The 18,440-nt window shown below is 62.3% G+C and overlaps 2 protein-coding genes across 6 annotated transcripts; one reads left to right on the forward strand and one right to left on the reverse strand.

Annotated features, from left to right (window-relative positions):
* Positions 1-426: 426 nt before the first annotated feature.
* PRR36 (proline rich 36) lies at positions 427-5,770 on the reverse strand. 3 transcript variants are annotated; one of them, XM_023644644.2, is made up of 6 exons: positions 5,109-5,770; positions 4,271-4,542; positions 4,057-4,156; positions 3,703-3,815; positions 1,390-3,519; positions 427-1,217 (listed from the first exon to the last, which is right to left on the reverse strand). In XM_023644644.2, exons 1-6 carry the CDS (start codon positions 5,681-5,683, stop codon positions 706-708), a joined length of 3,702 nt encoding a protein of 1,233 aa, XP_023500412.2. In that variant the 5' UTR covers positions 5,684-5,770; the 3' UTR covers positions 427-705. The 3 variants fall into 3 exon arrangements, with proteins under 3 accessions (XP_023500412.2, XP_023500411.2, XP_070128718.1); XM_023644643.2 differs by having other exon boundaries at positions 1,390-3,609; positions 5,109-5,768; XM_070272617.1 differs by lacking the exon at positions 5,109-5,770 and having other exon boundaries at positions 1,390-3,609; positions 4,271-4,665.
* Positions 5,771-9,643: 3,873 nt separating this feature from the next.
* On the forward strand, positions 9,644-17,678 carry LRRC8E (leucine rich repeat containing 8 VRAC subunit E). Of its 3 annotated transcripts, XM_070272618.1 has the most exons (4): positions 9,672-9,765; positions 10,605-10,830; positions 13,091-13,233; positions 14,418-17,678. In XM_070272618.1, exons 3-4 carry the CDS (start codon positions 13,096-13,098, stop codon positions 16,659-16,661), a joined length of 2,382 nt encoding a protein of 793 aa, XP_070128719.1. In that variant the 5' UTR covers positions 9,672-9,765; positions 10,605-10,830; positions 13,091-13,095; the 3' UTR covers positions 16,662-17,678. The 3 variants fall into 3 exon arrangements, with proteins under 3 accessions (XP_023500421.2, XP_070128719.1, XP_001497800.4); XM_023644653.2 differs by lacking the exon at positions 10,605-10,830 and having other exon boundaries at positions 9,644-9,765; XM_001497750.6 differs by lacking the exons at positions 9,672-9,765; positions 10,605-10,830 and adding an exon at positions 12,618-12,889.
* The last annotated feature ends 762 nt before the right edge of the window (positions 17,679-18,440 follow it).

An 18,440-nucleotide genomic window follows, 5' to 3' on the forward strand; every position in this document is an offset into this window, starting at 1 on the left:
CCCCACCCTCGCCTCCGACTCAAGCGAGCCCTCCCCACGTGTCTTCCCCCTGCCTCCAGGAGCGCCGGCTCCCCTGGCCCACTGTGGGAAAAGCTTCGATCGTTGTCCACTCGGTCACGCGGCCCCACGGGGAGCCCCTCCTGCGCCTAACGTTTCCACCAGAAGCAGGACGTGAAAACGCCCACGTTCACGCACGGAGACTCGGCAGCGCTCGGTCCCACCCCACCTCCACCTCACGCGCCCCATCCTCAGTGGAGAAGCCGCACGGCCGGGCGTGCGGAAAGGCCTGCAGCCACAGCTACGATCTGCTCGCGCATAGCCGCCAGCTCGGCCTGGGCCTTTCCCCTCGCGCCGCCCTGCCCTCTGCTCGGCCCCCGGGAGGCCCCACAGTCCCGGTCCCTGCGGCAACGGCGAGGATGCACAGGCTGCAGTGTCCCAGCTTTATTGCAAACTCGGGCGTGCGTGGTGGACACTATACTGGACATGGGGCGGGGCCTAAGCCGAGGGGGCGGGGCTCGAGGGGAGGACCGAGGTCAACGGTGTGGGAGGGTCGCGAGCCTGGGCCAAAAGTCTAGGGCTCCAGGGGGCTGAGAGAGATCCCCCCGGAGCCGAACTCCAGGAGGGGAGAGGGGTCTAAGACAGGCGTAACCGGAGGGGCGGGCCCTAAGCCAGGGGTGGGTGCGGTGGGCGGAGCTAGGCTCTGGCTCAGTGGAAGGTCTCCACCTCTACCACGGTCCAGTCACCCTGCGGGGAAGCCACATCGTCAGGGGAGAAGCTGGTGACCGAGGTGATGCTGGCACGGGACTCGTCCAGGGGAGACAACAGTTCGGCCCAGCGGCCCAGTTCGGCGTCGCTGAGAGCCGTCCGGGCGCCCCCCGCGACGCCGCCAGCCCCGGCGCCCCCTGGGCCACCGCCGCTGCCTCCCGCGGCGCCCTCGGCGGCCGCCAGCAGCAGCGTCCGGCTCAGCAGGTGCTGCACGACGCTCGCCTGCAGCGCCCCCAGCGGCAGCTCGCCCAGGCGCGCCGGCTTCGCGCCCCGAGAGGCAGCCCCGGCCCCCGGCCCCGCCCCCGCCTTCCCACCCCCGGCGCCAGGCCCCGGCCCCGCGTCCAGGGCGCCTGGGGCGGGGGTCGCCGACTCGGGCCCTTCAGCCTCGTAGATGGTGCACAGGCCGTCAGCGGAGCCCGACCCGGTAGCAGGAGGCCAAGGCAGGGGCGCTCCTGCGGGGAGAGAGGCCAGGCTGGGCCGAGGGAGCCCCGCCCAGCCCCTTAGCTCCGCCCCATACCCAACTGCCCCGCCCCCGGGCTGCGAAGCCTCGCCTCCGACCCCGCCCTCCTGCCATCCCCGCCCTCGCCCCTCCCACAGCTCCGCGGGGTCCGGGGGGCTGCTGACCTTGTGCACCGCGGACGGCCAGGGGCGGAGCGGGCCCTCGGCTCCAGGCGGCCGGGTGGCAGGCGGCGAGCTCCGCGTCGGCGGGCGGGGAGGCCGCGGCGCCGCCCTCGGGCCCGCTGTCGTAGCCGCGCAGCTCCTCGGGCGTGCTCGTGGCGCTGCTGCTGTGGCCCGCGAGGTCCGGGCCGCTCAGCGTACTGGACGGGCTGCGCGAGGGCGGCGGCGGTGGGCCCGGGGCCAGCGCCAGGGTCAGCCGTGGGCCCGGGAGAGGGGCATCGGGGCCTGGGGTCGGGGGACGGCGAAGGGCCTGCAGAGGGGGTGAGGCGGGGGGAGAGGGCGGGGCCTGCAGAGGGGGCAAAGCCAGGGAAGGTGGAGCCTGCGGCGGGGGCGTGGCCATGGAAGAGCGAGGGTCTTGCAGAGGGAGTGAGGCAGGAGAAGGTGGGGCTTGCAGAGGGGGCAAGGCCAGAGAAGGAGGAGCCTGCGGAGGGGCTGTGGCCAGGGGAGAGGGGGGATCTTGCAGAGGGGGTGAGGCAGGGGGAGAGGGAGGGGCCTGCAGAGGAGGCAAGGCCAGAGAAGGTGGAGCCTGAATAGGGGGCGTGGCCAGGGGAGAGGGCAGGGCCTGCAGAGGAGGTGAGGCAGGGGGAGAGGGAGGGGCCTGCAAGGGTGGCGAGGCTAGAGAAGATGGAGCCTGTGGAGGGGGCGTGGCCAGGGGAGACGGAGGGTCTCGCAGACTGGCGGAGGCCACAGAGGGTTGGGTTTGCAAAGGAGGCATAGCCAGGTAAGAAGGCATGGTCTTCAGAGGGGGAGATGCCAGAGAAGGTGGAGCCTGCGGAGGGGACATGGCCTGAGGAGAGGGTGTGGCCTGCAGAGGCGGTAAGGTCAGAGAAGGTGGGGCCTGTATAGGGGCCAGGGTCAGAGGAGAGGGAGTGGCCTGTAGAGGGGGCGTGGTCCGAGAAGGTGGAGAGTGTGGAAGGGGCATGGCCAATGGAGAGGGCGGGGCCTGCAGAGGTGGCAAGGCCAGGGAATGTGAGGCCTGTATAGGGGGAAGGGTCAGAGGGGAGGGAGTGGCCTGTAGGGGGGGCGTGGACAGAGGAGAGGGAGGTGGGGATGCCAAGGGAGATAGAGAGCCTAGAGGAGGAGGACACTGCAGAAAGAGTGTGGTCAGAGAAGAGGGAGAAGCCTGCGGAGAGTCCTGCATGGGAGGTGTGGCCAATGTATGGGGCGTGGCCCGAAGAGGCGGCGGAGAGAGGGAAGGACTGGCCCGCGGAGGGGGCGTGGGCAGAGCGGAAAGCCCCTGCAGAGGGGGTGTGGCTAGGGGAGAAGGAGGGTTCCGCAAAGATGTTGCTTGAGAAAGAGAGGTTTGTAGAGGGGGCGCGGCTGGTGGTAGAGGAGCCGAGAAAGAAGGTGTGGCCGAGGGAGAGGGGAGAGTCAGAAGAGGGGGCAAAGCAGGGGAAGCCTGAGTAGGGGGCATACTCTGCAGAGGGGGTGAAACCGATGGAGAGAATGGAACCTGAACAGTGGCCGTGGCCAAGGCAGAGGCAGATGCCTCCGGAAAGGATGTACCCAGGGGTGTGGGTGGAGCTTGCAAAGGGGGTGTGGCCGGCGGGGAAGGGAGGGTCTGCAGAGAGGGTGGAGCAGAGGGAGAAGGAGGGGCTAGTGGAAGGGGCGTGGCCAAAGGACAGGTAAGGACCTGGGAAGGGGGCGTGGTCGGTGGAGACACAGGGAGTGCGTCCGGGAGGGGCGTGGCTGTGATGTGGGGAGGCGGTGCCAGTTGTGCAGTGGGACAGGCTGGAGTGGGTGTGGCCAGAGGAGGAGAAAGGCCTTGCCCAGGGGCTACGCCCCTCCTTGGGGGCGTGGCCTGTGGGGGGCGCAGAGCCTGCAGCCCTTTCGTCTTGGGTTGCAAGGGATGCACCAGAGCCCGCGGTGTTCCACCCAGCGAGGCCCCGGAGCGGGCTGGGGATGACAGAGGGGTGGCGCTGGAGCCCAGGGGGCGCGAGGCTGGCCTCTGGAGTCCCCCGCCGGCGTTGGGTCGCCTCCTGGCGGCAGGGCTCGACTCCGCTGTGCTGCGCTCCGGGGCGCTGCTCACTGATTTCCTGGGGGCCTCGGTGGGAGGCCGAGGCCGGGCACTGGGAGCTGCCCGAGGGAGACCCACCTCAGCGCCCGCAGCCCGGGACCGACGGGAGATGGTCGGGGAAGGGGCACCTGGGGTGGACCCAGAGGAGTCTGGGGACAAAACAGAAGGCCAAAGGGTGACCAATACTTCTGGGCTGGTCCCCCTCACTGCCCAGGAAGCCCACTCCTCTCCAGGTCACGTACCTCTCCGTGCCCCGGCGCTCAGGGCGCTCCTTCTAGGCGTTTCTGGGGCTTTTCCTCTGGCCGCAGGTTCCTCAGCTGGGGGCCGGAGGCCCTTCTGCCCAAGAGGGCCTAGCCTGGGGACAGGAGGGGCTATGCTAAGGGCAGAGCCCCAGCTCCTTGTTTCATCTCCCAAGTCTACACTTTCCCATCTGTGAAATGGGACATGTGCCTTCTCTGTGGACCAATAATGGCTTTCATACAATTTGCACCCGGTGATCTTCAAGTGCTCCCACGCCCAAATTGATGTGTAAAATTAAAAGGTTCCAGATAGTGACACTAACCCTGCCTAGGGAAGGGGGGAGGGGGGCATGTTACCTGGTGGTCCCGCTGGTGCGCCCCGGGCTAGAGACAGAGACTGGGCCGGAGGTCTTGGCAGGGGTCCGCTCCCCTCTCCCAGCAGCGGGGGCCCTGGAAGCTGCGGGGAGAAGGCCGAGTCAACATGGTTCCCCGGAAAGAAGGGGGATCCCGGAGCCTCAGAAGGATAGGGGGGCAAGAAGATGGGGTCTGAATCGGAAAGATGCCGGGGTACCTGGGCTCCGGGGGCCTGTCCCGGCGCTCCGCGCTGGTCCCACGCGGGGAGCAGCCTCGGGGAGAGCGGCTCCCCGGATGCCGGCTCGCTCCGCCAGGGGCCCTCGCCCCGCAGCTCCCGCTGCCCCCAGAACTCGGAGGGCCGCGCTGGTTACGGGAGGAGGGGGTCGAGGAGACCCTGGGGGCCTGGGAGTCGGAAGGCCAGGAGGGCGAGAAGCCGGCGTCCGCGCGGCGGCCCCTGCCCTGGCCTTGTCCCTCTTGTCCATCCCGCACCTGATGAAACAGACCGATCAGCATCCGAGGTCTTGGACCGCTACGCTGCCTGCAGGGACCTGGGTCCTGGCACCTCGCGTCCCCTTCCCCAGCGTCGCCACCCACGGGCGCCCAAACCTCGATCCACTTCCCTTTTACCCACACCCTCACCCACTCACCAACCCAGCTGTTCATGGTTGTCCCTAAAGTCCCACCCCCACCGCTCTCCTCCAGGCCCTGCCTGCCCCACCCACCCCCCTCTCCCGCCTCCGCTCCCTTTCAGGACCCCAGATCCACGCCCCTACCCCTCGCCCCTTCAGGGACCCAGACGACTAGCCTTGGGAACAAGGGGCTGCCAGAGGCTCCGGATGAGGGGGACGCGAGCGCACGCCCTGGTCCTCTCGCCAGCCCCCGGCGCCCTCCCCGGGCCTTCCCGAGGGATGCCGGCACCTGCCGGGAGGAGGAGCGGCTCCGGCTGCCCGCGAACGGGCTCGGGGAGACAAAGAGCCGCGTCCCGAGCCCGTCCCCCTCCCCCAGCCGGGCCCCGGCCCGCGTCGCCCCCCTCCACCTGCTGGCGCCGCGCTCACCTCCGGCTCCGGCTCCCGCTGCTCCACACTGGGTCGCCTGGGGTGGGGCTGGGTGGGAGCGCCGCGGAGGCCGAGAGCGCCGAGAAGGCGAGGGGAGGGGGCTTCGGGCGGCGGCGCCAGGAGCCGAGCCCGCCCCTCGAACGCGGGCTGGGGAGACAGGGGCGCGCGCGCGCGATGCAGACCCGGGAGGAGGCGGGAGCGCGCTGGGAATGGAGGAGCGCGCGTTGGGGGGAGGCGCGGCTTCTCGGAGGTCCGGGGAGGCTTGTGACCGCGGCTGCGGCTGAGGACCTCAGACACCGCACAGGAGGGGGTTCAAGGGAAGTCCTCGGGGTCCCTGACCCGGCCTCCCCCCACCCGCGCACACACACCTGCCCAGCACCCCCCACACACAGCCACCTGGCGACCAAGGCCCACCTGGACGCGGATAGGCTGGGCCATGGCAACCAGGGGGCGGGACCATCGCGCCTCGGGCCCGATCGACCAATCCGGCCGCTCCGGGTCCTGGTCCCTGTCCCCGCCTTCACGACCACGGAAGCCGGGCCCCCCAGGGTCCCTGGTGCCAGCGTCCCTCTCATACCCGAAGGCTTCTCCCAGGCCCGGGGAAACCCTCTACCTGATTGAAGAGGGGACTACTGTGAGAATGCAGCCCTGGGAATTTAGGGGTAGACCCCGGAGTTGGGGGAACATAAAGAAAGGAAGGACGAGAGGGAGGGAGAGAGTATGGTGAGAAGTGACCCCGCGTTCTGCAGGGCAGAGCACCCTCATCCTCCACACCCCCCTGGGTCACAGGAAGAGGTGAGATCAAGCCAGCAAGGCTCCTCGGCAAAGCCTGGCTTTGAGGGGCCAAGATTATGGGAGTCAAAACAGGTGTATGAAGGTGCAGAGGCGATCCCGACCGAGGTTTCCCAGCCCAGCGGGCGCCAGTGGGAGGCGTCATTTTGGTGACTTCGCCAACGCCAACTCGTGCAGGAGCCTCAGGGGAAGAACTCGATAGGGGACTGAGGGGGTGGAAGGGTGAAGAGGGAGATGACCAACCTCGGCTGCCCTGCACCAGCCAAGGGATGCCAGGAGCCCTCCCGCAGCTCCACGTCCCCCTACACGCACTGCTTTCAGCCTCCATGCCTCATCTCTGCAGTCTCTTAGCCACCCCGAGCCCCATCCCGCAGAACCCGCTCCCTCTGCCCCACCCCTTCCCCATTACACACACATGGGTGAGCAGCTCATCTCCACCTGGAGCCCAGGGGGCTACTACACAGGACAAGGAAGGGTGGCACGTGACACCTGGGTGAACCTGTCCTGGGAGGAAGGAAGAGAAGCTTAAGTAGGGTGTGGCTGGAAGCAAGGGTTTGGATCTTCTGTCTTGAGGAGTTGTGCCCACAGTTGAGGTTTCAGGAATGGAAGAGTGAAAAACATGGTGGGGTCAGCCCGGCTTTGCCCAGTGGAGGCCCATCTTCAGATCCCGTCCTCCCCACGAACTCTCCCTTCTGCCAGGGAGAGGTGCCCCCTCACAGCCCCCCAGGGCACTGCCCTCTGGATTGGATCATTCTAGGCCTCACCTCCTCCCCAGGTCTACCCAGTGTCAACTGGGTGAGACACTGGCATGACAGCAGCCTGGGTGCCCTGCCCACCCACCCACCCACCGGCAGCGTCCTCTTGCCTTCTATCGTCCCTCCAAGTCTACACTGAATGCATCCTGCATTTCTTCTGGATCTGGACTCCACCCACTTATAAAAATACTCCTCAAACATCCATCAACAGGGAGGTGGCATACACAAGGCAAAGTGTGTCCTATAATAGAATACCCCCCATCGATAGAAAGCAACCAGCTACCAAGACACGCAAAACAGGCACGAATCTCAAAACCATTCTGCTGAGCAAAAGAAGCCACACACACATACACACGGCATGCACTGTATCATTCCATTTATGTAGCATTCTAGAAAACGCAAGTTAATCTATGGTGGGCGAAAGCAAATCAGTGGTTGTTGGGGGGCTGCTGGTGGAGGGAGGTTGTTGACCCACCATTGTAGTCATCATGTGAGGCTATAAGGGCTCATCGTTTTAAGCTGCTGTGTTTTGGGGTAATTTGCTATGCAGCAATAGGTAACCACGTCAGGTTCACAGCGTCTTCAAAGCTGGGTATTAAATTAGTGTTGGCAGGCACGTGGAGAAATCGGAACCCTTGTGCACTGTTGGCGGGAATGGAAAATGGGACAGCCACTCTGGAAGACAGTTTGGTGACTCCTCACAAAATTAAACAGGGAATTACCATATGATCCAGCAATTCCACCCAAAAGAATTGAAATCAGGGACCTGAAGAAATATTTGTACACTCATGCTCATAGCAGCATTATCCACAATGGCCAAAAGATGGAAGCAACCCAAGCGTCCATTGATGGATGGATGGATGGATAGATGCAATGTGGTCCATCCATATGATGGAATGTTATTCAACCATAAAAAGGAAGGAAATGCTGACAGCTGCTCCAATGTGAGTGAAACACGAAGACATGATGCTCAGGGAAATGAACCAGACACAAAAGGACAAATCCTGTGTGATTCCACTCCTCTGAGGTCCCTAGAGGAGTCAGGTTCATAGAGACAGAAAGTGGGATGGTGGGTACCAAGGGCTCGGGGAGGGGGAGCGAATGTTTAATGGGGACAGAGTTTCAGTTTTGCAAAGTTAAAAGTGTTCTGGAGATGGATGGTGGCAATGGCTGCAAAACGCTGAACGTGCTTAACGCCACTGAGCTGTACACTTAAAAATGGTTCCGATGGCAAAGTCTACGTTGTGTGCATTTTCCCCCAATTTTTTTTAAAGGCTGGGTATTATCGATGAGGGGAGACTCACACGCTACTAAGGGGAATGTAAATTGGGTGGTCTTTCTGGAGAACAAGTGGAAAGCGTTGTATGTGTGTCCTAGGACGCAGCCATTCCACTCAAGCATCTACACCTCGGCAGGTGCCATAGACCCCGCAGTATCCCTGAGCACCCACAGTCCCCGTGTGCAGGGACAGTCAGAAGGGCCAGGGAGTCACCCTGTCCATCCCCTTCCCCAGAGCAGCCCTCAGCCTGGAAAGACGAGCTGGTACATCAATACTTCCACTCGCTCACCTCTTGTTTGGGCGCCCACAGTGAGCTGCTCATCCAACCTCATTAACACACCTTCATTCATGTTCACTGGCTTCATCTCTTTCCAGTCCCACCTCCCCACTGCTCCACCACACATGTTTCCTGGGATCACCTTCCAGACAAACTCTTTGCGTGCAATTCCTTGTCTCAGGGTCTGCATCGAGAGGAGCCCAAGGTGGGCCAACAGCTCAATCATCCACCCGTCCATCATCGACTGAAGGCCCACTGTGTGCCCAGGCACCATGCCAAGTGCTGGGGACACAGCAGAGAGCTGAAGTGCCATGTGTCTGGGGCTCCTGGGGCTGCCATCCCAGTGACCTCGGAGCTCTTGCACAAGCAGATGCAGTAGGCACAGCCCTGTCAAAAACTGATGTTATCTTGTTCCTTGATTTGTTTACCTGCTTACTGGCCATCTCTCCCGGCCCGCTAGGACAGAAGCTCTGAGAGCAAAGGGGGCCTCGCTTATCTTGTCAGCACAATGAAGTTTTGTCTTCGGGCTGCCTGTGCCTGATCCCAGGACTTCACAGAGGTCGGGTCCCTGAGGGTCGGGCTCATTGAGGGGTTTCACAGAGGAACCTAAGCTTAGGGGGCCCAGTCCTCAAGGTTTCAGGTCTGGGGCTGCCTCTCATCTGGAGAACTTGTGGGTGTCTTGTTCCCAGTGGGGGAGGGGTCTCATCCACCCTAATCCAGGTCCCTTGAGTTTTGCAGGCAGAGCGGATTAAGATCCAACCACAGACGCCTCTGGGCTGAATTGGGCAATTTGTTAGCCTAAGACCCCGCCCAGGAGAGGAAAGAGTGGAGGTGGGGAGGCAGAGTCATCGTTTCTAGAAGCCAGCCTCCCAGGCCGGACTCCAGCCCCAGCTCCCAGAGCCCTCTAGCCCGGGGCGCCCCTTCTCCCGAGGACCTGGGAGCAGCTGCTCCTCCTCCTGCTCCAGCGGAGGGCTGGCCTCGAGGCTGGGCAGGGTCAGGCAGGAGAGCACCCTCACTCTGCTCCCGGTGGCTCAGTGGTCAGAGCAGGAAGGCGGAAGCCCCTCCCCTTCCCTGGACCCTGGTCACCCGGTTCCTTGGTTGGGCCTGAAGGCCAGGTGGCTGCACCTTGGGGTGGGGGTGGGGCTGAGGGGGCGTAGCTTTGACACCTTCCGGACAGTCTATGCAGCCTGGCTCCCAGAAGGGCGCCTGCAGGCTGGTTTTGGGAGCTCAGTGCCTCCAGCCCCCTTCGGCTTCCCCCACCCCGAGTCCGGCCCGCCTGCAGCCGAGCTCAGGGTGCTAAGGCCCCTGCTCCTCCCGCCGGCCGCTGCCCCCCGCCCCCTCGCGATCCCACAGCGCCAGAAGTGGGGGGCGACCTAGGAGCGCCCGGAGGGAGGCGGGGCCGAGATGGCTGGCGGGAGGGGCGGGGAGGGGCGGCTCCCGGGCTCCTGTCCCGCCCCCCTGACTCACCCAGGCTGGCCCGGGAACTCTGCAGGAGTCCCGGCCGCTCCGTTCCCAGGGATCCAGGAGTTGGGCCCAGCGTCTGGCCCCGGAGCGGTGAGTAAGGGGCTCTCCTCCTCTGGGGACTGCGGTGGCAGAGTGGGGGTCGGGCCGGCGGGAGGAGCGCTCCACGTGCGGCTGGCACTAGGGCCGAGCCCGCCGGCGTCCGGGGCATACAAGGAGCTGGGGAGGGAGGTGGGGGCAGAGAGAGGCTCGGCCTGGGCCAGCCCAAGGGCGCCTGTCCAGGGAGCCCAGAGGGCCTGGCCAAGGACAAAGTGAAGATCAACAGGCTGGGCGTGACCCTGGGGGTCTTGACCATGCTCCCCTCTCCTTGGCTGCTGAGACGACCGCCACAACTCATCCTTGTGAGCCCCTCAATGTCCCAGAGCCCTACCATGTGGAGTCCTCACCAGGCTGCCCCTCTCTGGGAGTCTTGAGCTTCAAGACTTCTCTCATCCCCAAGTCTTGGCAGGGCAGCTTGAAGAAGTACTGGGTTGGGAGTCCCCAGGCCTGGGACCCTACCCAAAATCTGCTACTTAGGTGAGACCGCCCCCCACCCAGGCCTCAGTTTCTCCCTTGTGTAAAAGCCAGAGTTTGGACCTTAGGCTCTCCAGGGGGTCAGAGCTGACAACAGTCGCTGTGTCTTCCTTGCCCCTTAGCATGGGAGGTGGGTGGGGATCGGGGCTGGACCAGGAGCCACCACCACCGCCATGTTTCTGGAGTCAAGCTGGGGGCTTGGGGAAGATCTCAGAGAGGAGAAGCAGGGCTGAGGCATGGATGGGCGGAGCTAAGCCTGGGTAGGGGGTATGGACCTGATCCTAGGCTGATGAGAACCGCCCCCCTTCCCCCCCAGCCTGGCATGCACATCAGCCGTCCTCCCATCTCTTCTCTGCCAGAACCCCCGTCTGAGGTTCTTTTGACAAAGATGCTGCCTCTCAGAGAGAGGTTCTCGCCCAAGATGGAACAGAGTGGATACAGAGGGGACTTGAGGGTCTCGCCTCAAATGTGGCTGTGAAACCTTAAGCAAGTTATTTCACTCCCCGGAGTCTGAGAAAGGAGGTCCTGACACCCACGCTCACACAGTTGGGATAAAGCAAGTCGGCATTGAAAGCACTGGGGGCTGTAAGTGGAGAGTGGCCTTGTTGTTGTTTTTCTCTGGACCCCCACCCCAAGAGCCCCTCTTCCTGGATCCTCCCACCAGCCCTGCTCAGACAAAGGGGGCCAGCCTTGTGTCTGCGGAAGCTTAATGGCAGGTTCGGGACCATCAAGTTTGAGTCATGGAGACAGATAATGATAACCTCTGTGTCTGCCTCTGAGGGTGCTGTGTGTACACCTTGCTCCATGGGAGCCGCTGGGCCATCCACTGGGGATCCTGGGGGGTCTCTGCCTTCTTGCGTTCGATTGTGAACCCAGGATGCAGGTGGCGAGCTTCCACCGTCATGACATGGGTCCTAAAGGGTGGCATGGACTCACGGAGAAAGTTGGTCCCTGTCGGTCTGTGTGGCATTTCTGCCGCAGCCCCCAGAGTTGCTGTTCTTAGGTTAGGCAGCTGAGCAGGGTCCCTTGCAGGGTCCCAATGGGGTGAGGAGGACAGTGGGTGGCCAGAAGTGGAAGAGGGTGTATGGCTGGCTCCTTTGTCCTGGGTGTCTTGCACTGTGTCTTCACATGCACAAATTACACACTTTAGTGTGACCCCACGTGTCCCTTTTGGTGGCTGCAATGTACATTCAGCCCCCCGGGGGCTGTTGAGCTGTCATTCGGGTGTTGTTATCAGATTCCCTGGTGACTGAGACTGACTGGGATGCACTGGGGTCTTTTCACCTGCCTTTTTGTTTGGACAGAGTATAAAGCTGAACGTGAGTGACAGGCCCGTATGTGAGCTAGCCTGTGCTCTGGGTCCCCCCTTTTGTGTGCCTGGTGCTGGGTGAGTCAGGCCTGAGTCAGGGGGCCTGGGAGCCTGGGTGTGGGCAGGTGTGTGCCCATCCCTTGCGTGCCATCCCCTCACAGGGTACAGAGGTGGGAGCCTCTGAAGGGATTTAGGGGTGAGGTGCTCTGCCCCGCCCTCAGCCTGGTGGGCGGGGCCTGCATCCTGTAACCCCGCCCACTCCACCTCGTCCTCACCCAGGAGTCACCCCAGGGTCTTCAGGGGACCAAAAAGGGAGGCATGGAGGTGTTAGAGCACTTGGCTGAGATGTAGGACAGGGGCCAGGTTCCCCCCAGGAGATGGAGGGAGTCTCGAGAACCAGCGGGCAGCCCAGACGCCTCCCTCCCTTGCAGAGCCTGGTGCCCAGTGACAGGGTGTCAGGATGAAGACAGCAGGCTCCATCAACCTGCGTGAGAAAGCCAGGGCTATAGATTGGGCAACGTGGATGCTGGGAGGGGGAGCCGGCCTAGGAGCCCCCTGGGAGGCAGTGGGGCTCTTGCTGTCTCTCTTTCCTTCGGCTCCCAGACTCAGGGAGAGGGGAGGACGGAGGCCCCCCGGCTGCCTGCCGGGGAAGGTAATGTCCCAGCTTGTGGCCCACGCCCCCGTGTGACTTGCTCCTGGCCCTCTGTATCTGGAATAATGATACCTTGGTCTAAAATGAAACCCAGGACAGACAGAGTGGGCCGGGCGCCCAGGAGCCTGGGAGCCCAGCCCTGTCCCAGTCGTAGGTGTCAGGCTGGCTTTCTCCCTGAGCGTTTTCCAGTTCCTGATCCTCTGCCTCTCAGAGCTCAGGTCTCTTGTCTGTCTCAGATTCTGGGCACTAGCCCCTTTAGAAAACTCAGGTGTCCTAGTCCCCCTGCAGGGCTGATCAGCCTTCAGCTTCTCCGCTCCCTGCCCCTGGGGCCCCGTAACCAGAGCCAGGCTCCAGCCGGCTTTTCCGGTTAGAGTTTGGAGGTGGTGCCCGGAGCGCCCCTGAAGGGGGTGGGGGGCCCACGCCCCGGAAGTCTCGAGCCTCGGCACGATCTCTGGTCCCGTGGCTGAGACAGCCGGGACTGGCACCCGGATACCGGGTGTCTGGAGTGCGAGCAACAGAACGAGTGTTTGGGGCCTCGGCGTCACGGTGGGAGGAGATGCCTGGGTTCCGGGAGGAGGCCACACGGGCAGACTGGAGGACAGCGGCCCTGCGGACGGCCCCCCCTGAGCTCTGAGAGGGCAGGCAGAGTCAGATCGGGGCAGGGGTCCCGGGGAGCAGACGCGGTGAGAATGGGGGTGGCTTGGCTCCTGGAAGCAGGAGAGGTCCGGGGAGAGGGGAAGGGGGGCACGCGGCTGCAGGGATCTGCCAGACTTGGGATGGCGCAGCGCAGATTCGGAGCAGAGGTGTGTCTGGCTCCTCTGGGGACCCACTGCCAGGCGCCCCTTCCTGAGTCTCTGCACCCCCTGCCTCCTCCTCTCCCATAGGCAGCATGATTCCGGTGGCCGAGTTCAAGCAGTTCACGGAGCAGCAGCCCGCCCTCAAGGTGCTCAAACCCTGGTGGGACGTGCTGGCCGAGTACCTCACTGTGGCCATGCTCATGATTGGGGTCTTCGGCTGCACCCTCCAGGTAAGGGGCGGGGCCTGGCTGCCGGCTGCTGGATCTGGCAGGGGCTGCAGGGGCGGGGCCTAGATGAGAGGCGGAGCCTTAGGCAGATAGAGGGGGCGGGGCCTGGATAAGGTACAGAGCCATAGGGATAGGGCTGGAGGGTCTGAGCCTGGATGAGAGGCAGCACCTTAGGGGGCTGGAGGGGCGGGGCCCGGATAAGGGACAGAGCCAGATGGATAGGGGCTGGAGGGGTGGGGTCTGGTGAGAGGCGGAGCCTTAGGCAGCTGGCAGGGGCGGGGCCTGGATAAGGGACAGAGCCTTAGGGATGGAGGCTGAGGGGCGGGGTCTGGGTAAGAGGTGGAGCCTTAGGGCGGGGCCTGGACGAGAGGGGCGGGGCCCGGGGAATTCCTGTTACGCAACAGTCTTCCTGTTACGCAAAGACGGGGAAGCCTGAGGTCCACTGGCCAACAAATTCTGACCTCTTCCCATTTCCACCACCTCTGGCAGCCGCCCCAGAGTCTTCCGCATGGCTATGGCAGTCTACACTTTTAGAATACTCAGTTTTATCCCTGGAACCTAGAAAGAACTAGTTAACTCTATTAATTTGCTACGGACCGCTGTAACAAAGTAGCACAAAGTGGGGAGCTTAAAGAAAAATTCTTTGTTTCAGATCTGGAGAGTAGAAATCTGAAACCAAAGAGTGGACAGAGTTGTTTCCTTCAAGGCATGTGAGGGAGGATCTGGTCCATGCCTCGCTCCTAGATTCTGGCGGCCGCAGACATTTCTTGGCTTATTGACATTCTCCCTGTATCTTCCTATCATCTTCCCTCTGTGTGCGTGTGTGTCTGCGTCTGTGTCCAAATTTCCCCTTTTGACAAGGACACAGTCGTGTTGGATTAGGGTCCACCCCAACGGCCTCATCTTAACTTGATTACACCTGCTCTGCACAGACATTTCCCAACAAGGCCACATTCACAGGTATTGGGGTTAGGACTTCCATAGCTTTTGCAAGGACACAATTCAACCCAACTCTCTTTTTCAGACAAAGATCGATGCTCAGAGGTTTAGCGACTCTTCCAAAGTCACAGCCAGCCGGGGACAGTCAGGGATCTGAGCCTCCAGCCGTCAGCCTGCTCCTCTCTCCCCGACTCCCCAGGCTGTCCCAGCTCCTTCACCCTCTTTTTCATTCTCTCCCCCATCCCCAGGTGACGCAGGACAAGATCATCTGTCTGCCCAGTCATGAACCCCAGGAGAACTCATCAGAGGCCCCGTGCCAGCAGCTGCTCCCGCGGGGGGTCTCGGAGCAGATGGGGGGCCTCCGGGAGGTGAGGGGCCTGAAGAACAACCTGGACCTGCAGCAGTACAGCTTCATCAACCAGCTCTGCTACGAGACGGCCCTCCACTGGTACGCCAAGTACTTCCCCTACCTGGTTGTCATTCACACGCTCATCTTCATGGTCTGCACCAGCTTCTGGTTCAAGTTCCCCGGCACCAGCTCCAAGATCGAGCACTTCATCTCCATCCTGGGCAAGTGTTTCGACTCCCCGTGGACCACGCGGGCCCTGTCCGAGGTCTCCGGGGAGAACAATAAGGGCCCCACCACTGGACGGGCGACGGTGGCCGTGGCGGCCACAGCGGGTCCCGGGAAGGCAGGGGAAGGCGAGAAGGAGAAGGTGCTGGCAGAGCCTGAGAAGGTGGTGACTGAGCCACCGGCCGTCACTCTGTTGGACAAGAAGGAGGGTGAGCAGGCCAAGGCCCTGTTCGAGAAGGTCAAGAAGTTCCGCGTGCATGTGGAGGAGGGAGACATCTTGTACACCATGTACATCCGGCAGACGGTGCTCAAAGTCTGCAAGTTCCTTGCCATCCTGGTCTACAATCTCGTCTACGTGGAGAAGATCAGCTTCCTGGTGGCCTGCAGGGTGGAGACCTCAGAGGTCACAGGCTATGCCAGCTTCTGTTGCAACCACACCAAGGCCCACCTGTTCTCCAAGCTGGCTTTCTGCTACATCTCCTTCGTGTGCGTCTACGGGCTGACCTGCCTCTATACGCTGTACTGGCTCTTCCACCGGCCCCTCAAGGAGTACTCCTTCCGTTCCGTGCGGGAGGAGACTGGCATGGGTGACATCCCCGATGTCAAGAACGACTTCGCCTTCATGCTGCACCTCATTGACCAGTATGACTCGCTCTACTCCAAGCGCTTTGCTGTCTTCCTCTCTGAGGTCAGCGAGAGCCGCCTGAAGCAGCTCAACCTGAACCACGAGTGGACGCCCGAGAAGCTGCGGCAGAAGCTGCAGCGCAACGCCCGGGGCCGGCTCGAGCTGGCCCTCTGCATGCTCCCGGGCCTGCCCGACACTGTCTTTGAGCTCAGCGAGCTGGAGGCGCTCCGGCTGGAGGCCATCTGCGACATCACCTTCCCCCCGGGCCTCTCGCAGCTGGTGCACCTGCAGGAGCTCAGCCTGCTCCACTCGCCCGCCAGGCTGCCCTTCTCCTCACAGATCTTCCTGCGGGACCGCCTGAAGGTCATCCGTGTCAAGTGTGAGGAGCTCCGCGAGGTGCCCCTCTGGGTGTTTGGGCTGCGTGGCCTGGAGGAGCTGCACCTTGAAGGGCTCTTCCCCCCGGAGCTGGCTCGGGCGGCGACCCTCGAGAGCCTCCGGGAGCTGAAGCAACTCAAGGTGCTGTCTCTGCGGAGCAACGCCAGCAAGGTGCCAGCCAGTGTGACCGACGTGGCCGGGCACCTGCAGCGGCTTAGCCTGCACAATGACGGGGCCCGCCTGCTGGCCCTTAACAGCCTCAAGAAGTTGGCGGTGCTGCGGGAGCTGGAGCTGGTGGCCTGCGGGCTGGAGCGCATCCCCCACGCCATCTTCAGCCTGGGCGCGCTGCAGGAACTTGACCTCAAGGACAACCACCTGCGGTCCATTGAGGAGATCCTCAGCTTCCAGCACTGTCGCAAGCTGGTCACGCTCAGGCTGTGGCACAACCAGATCGCCTATGTCCCCGAGCACGTGCGTAAGCTCCGGAGCCTGGAGCAGCTCTACCTCAGCCACAACAAGCTGGAGACCCTGCCCAGCCAGCTCGGCATGTGCTCTGGCCTCCGCCTGCTGGACGTCTCTCACAACGGGCTGTGCTCCCTGCCGCCTGAGCTGGGCCTCCTCCAGAACCTGCAGCACCTGGCTCTCTCCTACAATGCCCTGGAGGCCCTGCCCGATGAACTCTTCTTCTGTCGCAAGCTGCGGACGTTGCTGCTGGACTACAACCATCTGAGCCAGCTCTCGCCCCAGGTGGGGGCCCTCAGGGCCCTCAGCCGCCTGGAGCTCAAGGGCAACCGGTTGGAGGGGCTGCCAGAAGAACTCGGCAACTGTGGGGGGCTCAAGAAGGCGGGGCTCCTGGTGGAGGACACCCTTTATGAGGGCCTGCCGGCAGAGGTGCGGGAGAAGATGGAGGAGGAGTGAAGGTAGGGAGGGGTAGGTGGAGGTACAGCCCTTCCAGATGCTTCCAGCCCCGAATCTCTACCATTGTCTTCCAAAGAAGTGGCCAAATGGGCCCAAGCCAGGAGAGGAGGAGCAGACAAAATCCGGGGACTGGTTTGTCTGGGGAGAGACGGAAGACTGTGGATTCCGGGTGGAACATAATGGACGGATTAACTCAGTCATAGGATTCTCAGACCAAAACCACACCCATGTCTCTGGGTTGCTGGCTTGCCTCCCAGCCCCGGGCCAGAACTGCTACCCTCCCCCTGGACATTCCAGCTCAATCAGTGCCACCTACTGGGTGGGGGTACATCCCAATGGGATTTCAACCCTCTCCCCTCCCCCCCAACAAAATGGCTTACATCTGGGTTCTCTCCCAAGGAGGGGACACAGACACAAGGGACCAGCACCTCCTCCCCTCCCACACCTTGATGCTAATCCCTTATTTATAAGTTGTTTGCTACGGACATGTGAACACAGAAAAATGGTTCTCCTATTTGGCTATGCATCAAAATCAACATGCCCAAAACAAAACATGTCAGGCCCCACCCTGAAAGACTGACTCAGGATGTTCGGCTGCAGCCAGGAACTTGTTTGTAAGTAAGCATCCCAGGTAATTCCGAGGCAGGTGGTCCTAGGCATGTATGTGGGGAAACGCTGACCAACAGAACAGTTATCTGGATGTCCGGAGCAGGGATCCTGAATGGGTTTCAGGGCCTAGAGCCTTGGAGAATCTACTGAAGCTGGCCACCTCCTTCCTTAGGAAAATGTTCATGTGCACAGAGTTCTGCAAACCACTTCAGGCAGTCGATAGATTCCCTCGGGTCTCCCAGAGGGCCATTCACGGACATCCTAAGGATGGCAGACCCCAGGTTAAGAACACTTGCTGCGGAGGGTGCATTTTTCTGAGGACAGGCAGGGACGTTAGCTTTCGAACGTCCCTGTGGGAGGGAGCATCAGTGGGTGCTCAATAAATAATACTAATCACGAGAACTATAATTCCGAGCTGTGTCCACTCCTGCCATTGTCTAAGCCTTCTACTTCACCAGACCAGTTAAGGCAAGTGGCAACACCAACGTGCCAGAATCAAAGGTATGAGTCTGTCCTGGGAGCAGAGGCTGAGAGAGACCGCAGCTAATCAGAAGGAGAAAGCGGGTGGCATCTTCAGCCTAGCTTTTTTTCTGGAGAACCCTTTTCCCTCTGCCTTCTGTGTTATTCTCCCGGTTTACATCTGCTCCATCCGTAAGTCATCACCAGAGGAGTCCCCATGAGCCTTCAACGCCATCACTGTTCCGGAACTAGACCAGGAGCCGACAGGGCACTTGGCACAGCTGCCTGACCCTGACCTCCTGGGCTCGGCCACCTCCCACGCGCCCGCAAAATGCGAGCTTCCCCCTGGGACCCAAGAGCAGAGGCAAGGGGCTCTCCGGGACCCAGGGTTCCAGGTGGGGACATTTTCCCAGCACCCTTCAGACCAGTTAAAGGAAATCTGTAGACTGCAGGGGGCGCCAGGCGGAGAGCCTAACCCCAAGCCCTGTCCTCTGCACTGTCCAGGGCCTGGGCTCACATTTCCGGGGCGAGACACATTCAGCAAAGTCTTAAAAATGTCCCACACGGGTCTGACCTGGAACTCTCTGGCCTTGACCTTGGCCCCGTCGCCGAGGTCAGAGGTCACGCCGCTGGATTCCCAGTGGCCCCAGCCCTACCCCGCCCCTCCCGCCTGTCCTCGGCCAACCCCGAGCTTGCTGAAATGGAAAGGGC

This window comes from Equus caballus, chromosome 7, assembly GCF_041296265.1.
Source record: "Equus caballus isolate H_3958 breed thoroughbred chromosome 7, TB-T2T, whole genome shotgun sequence".
NCBI classification, from domain to species: Eukaryota; Metazoa; Chordata; class Mammalia; order Perissodactyla; family Equidae; genus Equus; species Equus caballus.